The sequence below is a fragment of the Myxocyprinus asiaticus genome, chromosome 22 (assembly GCF_019703515.2).
Source record: "Myxocyprinus asiaticus isolate MX2 ecotype Aquarium Trade chromosome 22, UBuf_Myxa_2, whole genome shotgun sequence".
Lineage (NCBI taxonomy): Eukaryota > Metazoa > Chordata > Actinopteri > Cypriniformes > Catostomidae > Myxocyprinus > Myxocyprinus asiaticus.
In genome coordinates this window covers 42,587,942-42,601,668 of record NC_059365.1, presented here as the reverse complement: position 1 = coordinate 42,601,668, position 13,727 = coordinate 42,587,942, and the positions used below count along the sequence as shown (strand labels likewise).

Genomic DNA, 13,727 nt, shown 5'->3' with positions numbered 1-13,727 from the left:
GATCCACGGTGGCTCCACCTCGCAACTCACAGGACTTTAAGTATCTGCTGCTAATATCTTGGTGCCAGATACCACAGGACACCTTTAGGGGTCTTGTAGAGTCCATGCCTTGGTGGGCCGGAGCTGTTTTGGTGGCACGCGGAGGACAAACAGCATATTAGGCATAATGGTCATAATGTTTTGCCTCATCAGTGTATAATGCAAATAGATTTTGAAAACTGAAAGCTGCTGTGCAAGAGAACCCGGAATTTCCATTTTTATTTGTATTGTTATAAACATATATTACTGATTTATACTGCATTTTTAAATGACGTATTAGTCATTGATGAAGCTCTTTATAAACCGTTAACAAAGGGAACATTAATCTAAAGTGTTATCAAAAGTTGTCCATAAGTTTTCTGAGTCTTCTGAAGCCATACGACAGCTTTGTGTGAAAAACAGACAGAAATTTAAGTAATTGTTCACTGATAATCGAATTTGCAGTCATGTCTTTGAAACTCGCCATGTCACCTAACGGCCACATGACACATGAGAACCAATGCCGTTCCATATAATTGATGTCAAACCAGGTTGACACATCTACATTCAGAATGTTTAATAATATGCACAACCACAAATGAGATTTGAGAGCTGCTGCAAAGGGCAACATTTTCAGCGAATACCTCAAATTTTAGTCTGTTCCTCACACAAAGTTATCGCATTGCTTTAGAAAACTGGAATGTTGTGCATGGGTCAAATGGAATACTTTATGGAATACTTTATTCCATTTTCATTGTATAAATAACAGCAGCTCGGAAATTCTTCTTCTTCTTCTTCTTCTTCAAAAAAAAAAAAAAAAAAAATATATATATATATATATATATATATATATATATATATATATATATATATATATATATATATATATAAATCAGGTTTGAAATGAAATGACAGGGTGAGTAAATGATGCTGGAAATTTAAATTTTTGGGTGATATTATCCTTTAATAATCATTTCATGGATATGATTCCTTATTTAAGTCCTTTAAATGGATTTGTATTTGTTGGTTGGCTCATTTTGAATGTGAAATTCCATATTTGCAAATTTCCTCCTCATGGTGACATTTTCGGAAATGTCACAAGTGCAAAGCAGTGAGAATCATATATACTCCCTAGTGTGAGTATACTCAAGCACACTGCAATAACAGCACTGACTTCTGTTCCATCTCAATAGGGAAGAAAATCTCCACAAGCGCAGTTGTATAATTGCTTTTTGTGAGCTATATGACCTCGTGAAATTCATGACAATCACATGTTACTTGGATAGAAGGAAGGACTCAGACACAGGGTCTATTCCAAAACGTAGTTAGATGCCTCGCTGTGTTCTATGGCAGCATCCTAACTGAAATGGAGTCTCATAAAAGACCGGTTTGGAATAGAGCTCCTCACATATAGTGCCCAGGTGAATCGACTCACAACTTCAATACAGGTTACTCCAATGAGCATAAATACTCAATGACCAGTCTTCTAACATATTAAACTTATTTTATGCTTAAATATTTACAATCAAAATATCTCTCGCTTCGTCTGCCATCTTTGGTTCAATTTTGCACCGAGTTAATCGCATTGCATTCTGGGATCGCCTACCAGGGTAAGGATACATATGACAGATGATACCTTAGAACGAGATATCTTAGGAGGCATTATAATTAAGATACCTACCTTTTTGAACTGCCGTCGTGTCGGGAGCACGCCTATGATGTCTTAAAGTGCTGCCTCCTGAGGAAGTTCACTAGGTTTTGGAACAGACCCTCAGTCTTAGTCATTATATTCACAAGAGAAGACAGAAATAGTTCATCTGAGAATAAATGTATGCCATTATTTACTCATCCTCTTGTCATTTCAGACCTGGATGACTCTGTTTCTAAGGGTAAGGGAGTTGTGTGGCTAAATAAGTCAGTCTATTAGTCCTGTCCAATCTTAGACTCTGTATGAAGTGACATGGATCCTGGTGTCTCTATTTATTTTCTTTTCACTAAAGCATTTTCTCACTGGGAATTTTTATAGATAAAGTAGTGGCATCAATTATATAATTGCATTTATTACCTTATTTGTAAGTCTTTATAACTGTATAATAGCATTTATGTATGAATTACAAATTTGTGATTTGTATTTCCTCTAAAAAGAAAACATTTAACATGGCAATGTTTTACGGAAAGGGCAAGAAGAGTGCACAGTTAGCTCTTCTGAATGACAACAGTGATGTTGAGCTATAGTGACAGTTAAAATGATATCGGTAATTGACGATATTGAAGTACACTTGATAATGATTCACTCAGTTTTAGTTTGGAGTGTATAAAGGCATAAGTTAACTAAACTGATTATTTTTAAGAAAGAAAAAGAAACGTTTTTGGACCATTTTCCATTTTGGTATATTGTTGCCATATGGCAACACTCTCATACATTTTTCTTTATTATTTTTTTCCCCAAAACAAAATCTTACTTTTGTTACTAGAGCTATTTATGTCAGAGAGTTAATTGAAAAAAAATAAATAAATAAAATAAATAAATAAATAAAAATCCACCATTAGAACATAATGCATCCGGGTCTTTTTTACCCCTAAATGAAAAGAAATAAAATGAAGCCCAATTTTTTAAAACTTTTTCCATTGTCAAATACATTTTTTATGACAATAAGGCACATTTCCCCCAAAATTCTAATTTCTGTAATGCAGTATTTTATTTTACTATATACATTCAAAAAAAATTCTGTATTGGGAAATGTGCTTAATTGTCATGAATATAACGACACAATAAAAAAATAAAAAATAAAATAAATAAATAAATAAAAAATTCTAAAATATAAAGCAAAAAGCAAAACACAATTCATTTTTGTTTACTTTTACATTTTGGGGTGAAATATGACCCAAACATAATCATGACAGTTTTTGTGAACTTATAAGGGTGAATCTTACATTAAAGAAATTATTCTCTTATTGAGTATTTTTGTCTTGTTTTCCCGTAAACATTCTTAAAAAAAGATACATTTAGTGAAATGACAGAAAATATTTTGTCTTGTTTTCAGAGAAATGTATAAAAAATTTGTAATGTTTATGCTTAAAACAAGACTAACTATTTGCCAAAGAATAAAATGAAAAACTTGATTCAAAGCAAATGCAAGTTTATTTTTATTACCCCACTGGTAAATTGTTTTTTCTTGTTTTAAGCATAAACCCAACCAAATTTTGTTAGATTTCTCAGAAAACAAGGCAGTAAGTAAATTGATCTTGTTATAAGGATGCTAAGATATTTTTTTTTAACCAGAAAATAAGACAAAAATACTTAATTTTTTGTATTTGTTTTGGTTTGTTTTTTGCAGTGTACATTTTGTATGTGGTGATTTAGACAGAGACTTTATTAACTGAAGTCAAGGATAAATGATTAAATAAATAAACGTCCTTTTCTTCTTAATCGTGTTGCGAGTAGTAAGACTCAAACTGCTCTTGACCTAATTGAGGCACTGGCTCAGAAATCGTTGGTCATTAACTTCCTGCCCTCAGTGTGCTGGGAATGGAACTGTCTCATGGAGTTGATGGTGTATCTCAGAGCTTCAGAGTAGATGAGACTTAATCTGTGATATACTGTAGAAGGAATCCAACTCCCTATTAATGCCAATGGTTTTGATTGCAATTAGATGTTCGGCAAGCACATGAGAGTGTTGGGTTTGGGTGTCCACATATTTTTGGCCATGTAGTGAAGCCTATTTTGAAAGATCAAGGATCATTTGATGTCTCATAACCCTTTAAATGTAGATGTGTATCTCTATACAGGCGTGTCCCCATTTGTACATTTGAAAATGAACAAAACAACAATCAATGGTTCAGACATGAATAATAGATTTATTCTAGTCATTTATTTAGCAAGAAGCTGTTGAAAGAGGAAGTAGAATGATGTTTGAAAGAGAGAGTACCAATATTTAGAAAATAAGTCTCTGCATTTGAAGGACTAAAGCAGTTCAGTTTGCTTGTTCCATGTGCCCAAATTCATACATGGGGAAACAACATATTCAACTCATTATATAGTGTAACAGAGATTAGTGGAAAACGTAGCTGGTCTCAGTGATTTGTCTGCAAAGATATACATTTTATTGATTCTTTCACACATATTCAATTCAGTAATTATGCTATCACCATTAAAAGTTGATTGACAGTTCAGTTTTAACACCCAAAAAAAGAAAAACCTGTAAAATTCAAACATTCTTTTTGGAACATCCCACCAACTGAGAACATAATCTGTTGGAACATGAACATTCCCTACGGGATGTATTTACATTGTCTTTCTGCAGGAACATGAGATAAGAATAGTTACATTCTCTGTGTGGAAAGCTCTTTTCCATGCCAGGAAGTTGTAATATCTCTTTTTTTTTTTTATTGCTCAAACAGTTTATTCATAACAAAGATGCAACCATCTTTCAATACAATCAAAGCAACACGAAAAAGTAAAGCAGAGCTTGAACCGATATTATACCACACAGAAAATAGTTTTAATATGATGACAGCATGTCAAATCCTTCCAAGAAATGAAGAGAATAAATTAATATGTATGTGTGTATATATATATATATATACACATACACACACACACAATCTCAATAAATTATTAAATAAATATCTGATAAAAAACAATATTCAGAAACATATTGACACTTTGAACATTAGAAAAGTATATTTTATAATGAACAAAATTAGCAGTAATAAACAGTACTAAATAAAAGTAACAACAATGTATACCATTCCAGAATTATTGGATTACGTTCCATAGAGCCAAGAAGAGGCCAAAGCATGCTTAAATGAACATACATCTTTCCTTAAAAAATAACTTTAACTTTTAAAACCAAGGTTTGCTTGAAAAAAAGACAGAAAAAAAAAAAAAAAAAAAATCTGCAATGCTTTAATTTGACTTTTTTTGGGTGTGTATAAAACTATACAAACAGACAACATAAAACAGGCTCATGGTCAATCACACACCATGTGTACATCAACAGTTTCTATATAACCCAATATTCCTTACATTTATATACAATGTTGTCTACTCTGTGACAGGCATTTGGAATTTGTGGAATTCAGAGTCAGTGACATTTCTACAACATTACTGCATGATGGGTTATAAGGAACATGAGCAAAAATATTTTGTTTCAATTTGTAGGGTAAACAGTTGTCGTAAACATGCGGTAGTTGAAGCACTTGTCGGTCTTTTGGTCCAAAAATCATTGTCAGTTATACGTTTTTAATACAAGGAATGCACAGTGGCACAATGAGGAAATTACTGAACTTGAAATCAACAAACATCATATTTATATTTTACCGTTTTTTATTTTTATTTTTTATTTTTGTTTATTTTTTTATTCAGTATGTTCACTAATTTCCTCAGATCTAGCTTGAAAGGTGAAGTGTGAACATTTATGCAACACTAGAATCAACCTACGAATGATAGAAGTATTTTAACATAGAAAAAATTACACACTTCACCTTTGAAGGAGGCATGTGAGGAAAGCTCTATTCAACCTGAGCTGCTACATTTATAGTGGATTCATTTTATGTAGTATAATGGATAAAATAATGCGTAGAAAATTGCAACCTGGTCTCATAAAATCGCATACATATTGTGTATTACATATTGCGGCAGTTGCCTGGTGAACACTAGAGGCGCTACAACAACAATGACTTGTTGACTTTCATACAAATCACGAGTCAAACGGCAGATTATCAGTTCATAAACACTAATTTTACTATAGCGCATGACATGTGAGGTGATACATTTTAATTAGGGCTGTCGATTCAATGTGTTAATTCAGTGCGATTAATTATATAAAGAATAACATGGTAAAAATGTTACGCAATTAATCATGTCCCCGGACCATAATTCAAGCTTGATTACCACTTGTTTTCTGCATGGGGCAGTAATCGAAACTCCAGTTGTATAGGCAGCATGCAGCTTATACAGAGAATGAACCACAGTTACCGACAGCAGACAACACAACATAACGACGGATGAATTCTCAAGACGTGTTTTTTCTAAGTTTCAAACTACGTTTAACTTAACACAGTGACCTAAAAATGGTATGTTTATGACACGACACAACCGAGACGCTCCAAAAGCGTCCATCTGATGCAGGTGTACATTGACACATCCTTAAACAATCCCTTATAATAAATCTATTTCAGACAGATTGACAAACTCGACAGATTGGCAAAATGGATTACTGTGAACTGTAGGTCAATGATTGGCTTATGTTCAGTTATATGGAAATAAACAATACATTGCAATCTAAAGCTGCTTTTTGTATTGTCTTTCGGGTAACACTTTACAATAAGGTTCCATTCGTTAACATTAGTTCCCTATCTGTCACTCACTCGATGTTGTGTCGATGTAGTGACAATAGGGGTCACTCTTGGAAGCCCCAAACACCTCTGATGTTTGAGAAAGGCCAATGAAAATTGGCAGGTGGAATTTGCATGCCACTCCCCTGGACATATGGGTATAAAATGAGCTGGTGTGCAACCACTCATTCAGATTTTTTCTTCGGAGCCGAGCGGTGTTGATGTATTCCACTGCCAATCCATTTGCCTCTGTAGAAAGCAAGCGATCTCTGCGGCTGTTGGACTTCACGGCGCGCAGCACAACAGTTTCTCCCCCTCTCACACACATAAGTGCGGAGAACGCCCTTGGGCACTTCGACAGTGCACATTGACTGCTAAAAGAGTATATTTCTCCCTAAAAGAGTATAAATTCCCTAAAAGAGTGGGCACTGACAGAAAGCGTCTTTTTAAAGATGCCTTTCCGGTTATGTGCAGTTCCTGGTTGCAGTCGTTATCTCTCCGCTTCTGATGGTCATGATCGCAGCCTTACGTGTCTGGGCTCCAGACACGCTGAGACAGTGTACGTGGATGGTTCATGTCTGCACTGTGAGAGCATGACCATGGCCACATTACGATCACGGCACTCCAGCTGCTCCCTGCCCCAGTTCTTCTGCCCGCGGGCACATGACCGTGATGGTTAGCACTGGGGGTGATTTGGGGACTTCAATGGGAGTAACTCCGCTGGGTGAATCCCCATGGACCTCCCATTCCCCAGCATGCTCGTGCGCCCCGAGCGGGTTCGACCTCAGAGTGGGTTCGACCTCTCATTCGGTGCTCAGGAGGAGGATGAGATCTCGATAGCAGCATTGGAGAGCAGGCTGCTTCAGTCCGATGCGGAGGACTTGGCTAGGCTTCCGCCTTCGGGTGTGGTCGCCCAGTCTGAGGCTGACGCTGAGCTTACGGCCATGCTTGCCTGGGCTGCCGCGAGCATTGGGCTAGAGTGGAACCCTCCACCCTGCCCTGAACCCTCGCGGCTTGATGATTGTTCCTTGGGTCGGAGCGCCGCTCACGGCATTTCTTCCGTTTCTTCCTGGAGGTGCATGAAGAACTTGCAATGTCGTGGCGGGCATCTTTCACTGCCCGGACCGGGCTTTCGAGTTCTGCTGCTCTCACCACCCTCGACGGCGGGGCAGCCAGGGGCTACACAGACATTCCCCAGGTAGAGCGACACCGTCGAAGACTTCGCGCAGCAGTTTTCGATGGTAAAGCAGCAGGCCGAGGTCATTCAGCACATCTTGCCTGATCCTCCTGCGGCGGCAACATCAGCTCCACCGCATCCTGAGCCAATGGCTCAGCCCCGGTGTAGAGCTCCCCGCGGGAAGTTGACGTCCCCTGTCTTACGGTCTGCTAACAAGAACCCTAGGAAGGCTTCAAAGCGCCCCTGAGACGGACAACCCAGAGGTGAGGATACTCACGCCACATTTAAAGTGGTAGACATACCACTCCATCCCCCGGTGGAGGGCAGGAGGGAGAATCCTTGGTTTCCTTTTTTGGGTTCGCCACACTTTCAAAAAAGAGCGCTTTCCTCACTCTCTGGGTCATACACTCGATGCCTTTGGCCGTCGTTGTTATGACAGCCATGCACCGAGCATTCACGGCCAGGGCGTTGCAGGTGTGGGTTTCCTGTCTCCACGCATCCGGCCGTGACACAAACACACCCACGCACAGGCAGTTGTGGCTGGCTACGAGGAAGCTCAGCCTCCTCCCCTGTCACTGACCTGTTCTATGTTGGGTACGCGGAGCAAGGTAAGTGCCTTAACATCTCTCCCTATACAGCGAGATCGGGACACGAGGACCCCTGACATAGTACTTCCCGCCCCGCTCCTCTGTGAGAGCCATTACGTGGGTACGTCAACAGCGGTCGTCCCCTTGGTGCCCTCGCCTGGAGTTTGGAGGCGTGGTTAACACTCTCCAACCCATCACGATGGCTGGCCAGGACGATCCGACTCAGCTACGCAATTCAGTTCACCAGGCACCTGCCCAGGTTCAGCAGCGTCCGTTTCACCTCGGTAGGTGGCGAGGATGCCACTGCCCTACGTGCGGAAGTCACGGCCCTTCTGCTGAAGGACACAATAAAGCCTGTCCCTCCAGCCGAGATGAAGGGCGGCTTCTACAGCCCCTACTTCATCGTGCCCAAGAAAGGCGGTGGGTTGCGACCAACCTTGGACCTGCGGGCACTGAATCAGGCCCTGTACAGGCTTCTGTTCAGGATGCTCACGCAGAAGCACATTCTATCATGCGTCCAGCACCGAGATTTGTTTGCGCCGGTAGACCTGAAAGATGTGTACATTCATGTCTCGATCCTGCCTCGTCACAGACCGTTCCTTCGGTTTGCCTTCGAGGGTCGGGCATACCAGTACAAGGTCCTCCCCTTCGGTCTGTCCCTATCCCCTCGTGTCTTCACGAAGGTCGCAGAGGCAGCCCTTGTCCTGCTAAGGGAAGTGGGCGTCCGCATCCTCAACTATCTCGATGACTGGCTGATCCTAGCTCACTTTCGAGATCTGTTGTGTGCGCACAGGGACCTGGTGCTCCGCCACATCAGCCAATTTGGGCTTCAGGTCAACTGGGAAAAGAGCAAGCTCACCCCGGTGCAGAGCATCTCTTTTCTCGGGATGGAGTTGGACTCGGTTGCTAGACGTTAATGCATTAGGTATCATGAACAATTAACAATAAATTGTTTACCGCATTTATTCATCTTAGTTAATGTTTGTTAATAAAAAATACAATTGTTCATTGTTAGTCCATGTTAGTTCATAGTGCATGAATTAATGTTCACATACATCTTTCAATTTTAAAAATGTATTAGTATTTGTTGAAATTAACATTAAGATTAATAAATGCTGTGAAAGTATTGTTCAATGATAGTTCATGTTAACTAATATTGTTAACTAATGTTAACAAATGGAACCTTATTGTAAAGTGTTACTGTCTTTTTTAATGTTTTACTGTGTGCCATAATAATGTAATGAATTTTAATTATCTAAATTATTTTTTATTATATATTTTATTTATAATTATTTAAATATAACTATTTATAGTCATTTAATCATTATATATTGAATTATTGCTATTTGAGGGGCTTTCTCAGCAAATATTTTTATATATGTGATTATTTGCGATAAATTTGATTAATTCATTGGCACACCATGAAATTAATTCTATTAAACTTTTTAATCGATTGACAGCCCTAATTTTAATATTACATAACCAACTACATTTATAAGCTTATTTGAAGGTGATCAAATTGCGCGGTAGCTCAACTGATTTAGGATGGAAAGGACCAAGGTATGAATCCTGAAGAGAACATGTCGACACGTGAGCTGAAAGCATCATAGAAGCACCACAAAAGGACGAGGTTGCTTCAGCGATTGTGTTATTCATCTTTATGACACTATCGGTTAGGTTTACATTTAAGGTTTAGGGTAGGGAGGTAGGTTTTGTTTAATTAAAACTCGATAGAGAATTAACCTTAAAAACATCATCGAATTGTTTTTAGCACCACACGGTGGACATTTCACCTTGGAACTGCCATGATATGTGTAATGAACCATGCAAAATAATTGTTTAAATTTTTTTTGGACGGCCATGTAATTTCATGAGATCAGACTGTAAAATTAAGGATACACAAACATTTTTCAGAGTTAAATCAAGGTTGATGAATAAACATTAGTGTGACGAGGAGGAGGGCGAGGCTGGGCCGTGACTACGCACGCCCGGCCAAGAATCAGGCTAATCAGCCGAGGAGAGGGATAAGTACAGCGGAATGCAGCAGTTCGACAGAGAGAGAGCCACATGCAGCAAACCGAGGAGCAGTCGCGGCCGTCCGCCCGGGGACGGAGATGTCACTGCCGGCCGCCGAGGATCTGAGACACGCTGCCATTTCCACCCATAGAAAAAAAGAATAGAGAAAAAAAAAGAAAAGAGAGAAAAGAGGGGGAGGAGTGTGACCATCTGCCCAGGGCCGGAGGACCCACTGCCGTCCACCGGGGGAGGAGCGAGCTGTTGTCAGGCAGAGGTTGGGGAGTGGCTGAGGGCCGGGTGACAGCATATCTTGGCACCTGCGAACCGTCAAAATAATGGTTTAATGAAACCTTAAACAAAAAGACACAAAACACAAACACACACACGGCAGCTGCGTGCGGCTCTCTCTCTCTCGAAATGCCGCATTCCGCTGCACTTATCCCTCTCCTCGGCTGATTAGCCTGATTGGGGGCCGGGCGTGCGTAGTCCCACCCTCCTCCTCGTCACAATTAGTTAAAAATTTTTGAAGGTATGAAAGGCTTTTTAAATTAAAGACTCAATGTTTATTTGGCTTTTGCACATTGAGCACCTCAACACTTTCTGGATTGTGTGTTGACATATTTTCTACCTTGACTGACCTGGAAAATCAAACGTATAGTTGAAATGTAGGCGATTGCTGGTTTAACTGAATTCCGGTCCATGCCAAAATGGATGATTCCAGAGTTCTGGACTGCAGCACCAGGTATAAGTTACATTAAATTCAACATGAACTAAACATTTTACCATATTTACTAACCGAATTGCATGTCCCTGGCTTTTTTTAAAAAATATATATATATATATATATATATATACTTTATTTAAAAAAGTAAATATTTGTAATCTTTTATCAAAATGTAATGCTTGCTCAGCGTCTGACACATTTTTGCTTTTTCAGCTGACATCACCAAGCAGAGTTGCCAACTTTTCACTTGAGCATTTTGAGTGCTTCAATACAGAACGTTTCGCTGTCAGGAACACTCTCAAGCATTCCACCATCCAAACATTGTAGGGAGACTAATGTTTTTCCTGGCTTACGTGATGGAATGTAAAGGTTGCAGGGGCGTAGATTTTGACCAATAATCAAGACTAGCAAGTCTTGTCCAAACCAAATCTACGCCCTTGGCAGGTTGTCTTAATTTCTGCGAAAATATGGGAAGTCCCTGCTAATATGGGACAGTTGGCAACCCTATCACCAAGCCATCTTATTTTTAACCCCTCCCTTCCAACCACCTGGTCATATAGAGATCACTTTTCACAATCTAATTAAATCCTTTTGGAAAAAGGTTCTGAAAAAAGTACTTTTTTTTTTGTTGTTGAATATCTTGTTTTATTAAGAAGCAAAAAGGGTTGCAATAGCTGTTTCATATTGACATCATAGTTCAGGTTGTGTGAGCTTCCCCCATCACCCTAACATATCATCGCTGTCCGATGAAAAACATGTATCTCCACTTTTGGCAATCTTGACTTTTTACCATAGACGGAATGTGCCGATTGACCTCCTCCTACAGTTTGAATTGTACATCTAATGACCAATGAAAAGATGTTTAATCAGGCTCTCTGTTTAACAAGTATCTCCATTGGCCTTGAGAAGTGTCCATCAAAACCACATATGTTTTGAAGAGCATCAACTATAGTGTCTGCTCATCTATAACAACACCACCAAGGTAAAGTATCTCCTCTTGTTCTTTGAAAACAGTGTTAAAATATGTACAACTATGAAAGGAGTCCAAAAGCAAAGATTTGTGTAAATAATACTATTGTTTTTAAGTTTGAAGTGTAGTGAAAAGATTGCCTACATCACGCTGGTTCTGTGATTTCCCTGACAACCAAAGCCATTCGTGCACGCACAATGTCATGTTGCTTTAAAAAGTAGACTATAATAGCCATATACGGTTGCCAGATTTCCAAGTTCACGAAACTGCGATTGAAAGCTAATTCTTAATTTATGCATTGGAACAGAAAACGTGTCTCAAAACCGAACTGTCCACTCAACATCCGGACTAGAAACCATACTCATAAAACTGATTTTTATCTAAAATAGTAAGTGAAAGCTCAGATTATATCCAAAAATAAATTCTCTAGCAATCGATAACCTACCAACTGAGTTCTGGGAACATGAACAGTTAGACTCGAGTCTGTAACTGAACATGCGCCATTGGAACACATGATAAGAAAACCATGTATGCCCACGTTCGCTAACAAAAATCCAATTAAAATATCAAACAGTGCACTAACGTGTGTAATAATAGACTTCTATTTATGATGCTAAAGGTGACTAATTATGTTATTTTCGAACCATTTTGTAAGTTTGTTTATGAGAAAAAGAGTTTTTCCATGCTCTTGAAAAATGCATTTTTTGGAGATACGTGCCTTTTATCAGACAGCGATGTTATGCTGCTGCATTGAAGATCTTTATAAAGGGATATATAGTCAAAAAACTGACAGTAAACATATCCAAAACCATGTTAACATTTTGTCATAATGCAAAATGCTGTTAAAGAAATATTCTAGGTTCAATACAAGTAAAAAAAAAAAAAAAACAACAACATAATGATTCATAAATGTGTGTAAACAGTTGTTTTCATGTCTTTTTTGTGTATGGGCCCAGAACAAAATATTCGACCAAAAACACAAAAGAGCTTGATCTTAAAAAAAAATAATAGGCTACTCAAAAACAAGCACCATCACTAAATAGTAACGTGTACACCAGATTGATATATAATTAAATCAATTTAATTTAATCTAGATCACAGAGAGTGGTCCAAAGTCAGATTTCAGGAGAAAACAAACAAAAAATCCACACGGAGTAGAACACGTCAAACCAAACATTGTGCACTTACGCAACACATCATTTTCACTATGTACATATTTACAAAGGCAAATGTCATTTTAAAAGGACTGCTGAAAAAGCTGTAGAAAAGAGAGACGAGAGCAAGAGAGAGAGAAAGAAAGGCATCTTGCATCAATCCACGGCACGTCTGTTCCAGAGCAGATGGGAATAGAGCATTGGAGCGTGATGTATTCAGAGTCCCTGGGTGGTTCTGGCCTAGTCTTTAGTCCATGGCAATCCTGGAAGGCCTCTAATTTGAGGGCACCATGTCTTTGATCACAGGTTCTCTGTTCAAATATGTCGCCCAGTACACCAGGTTGAAAGTCCCGAAAAGGACTGGGAACATGATGCGGGACATGCGGTCAATTTTACTCACACTGTTAAAGGTTTTCTTTGCCTCGGCCGGTTTTCCGTCGGCTTTGGCCTTCCCTGGTTCGGCCATGCTCCCCTTAGCGATCGTGGGAAGGACGGTGTCCTTGGTGATGTTGGGGGCATAGTTAGCCACGGCAACGGCATATGCATTGTTTTTCTTGATGACTGAGGCCTTCTCCTTTTTCTGAAGGAAGACGGGAGATTTGATAACATTAGCCTAGATTAATTACGCCAAAAACACTCATAATTGAGTTTATTATGACTGGTTTAAATACAGACCTACCATGAGCTCCGAGCTTGTTAATTGATGGTATATTCTTCTGCTGAAGCCATCAATCTGCTTTAT

The 13,727-nt window shown here is 39.0% G+C and overlaps 1 protein-coding gene across 2 annotated transcripts in view; it reads right to left on the bottom strand.

Moving 5' to 3' along the window:
* Nucleotides 1–13,727, bottom strand: part of LOC127413316 (gamma-aminobutyric acid receptor subunit alpha-2-like) — a 280,046-nt gene that overhangs the window by 49,343 nt on the left and 216,976 nt on the right. Inside the window, exon 10 of one of the 2 annotated variants that reach the window (XM_051650346.1) lies at nucleotides 10,891–13,565. The exons of the other annotated variant lie outside the window; for it this stretch is intronic. Within the exon in view, the coding sequence (XP_051506306.1) occupies nucleotides 13,260–13,565 (306 nt within the window). The 3' untranslated portion in view covers nucleotides 10,891–13,259. Of the gene's footprint in view, nucleotides 1–10,890; nucleotides 13,566–13,727 lie in introns of those variants that run through there. 2 annotated transcript variants of the gene reach the window in all.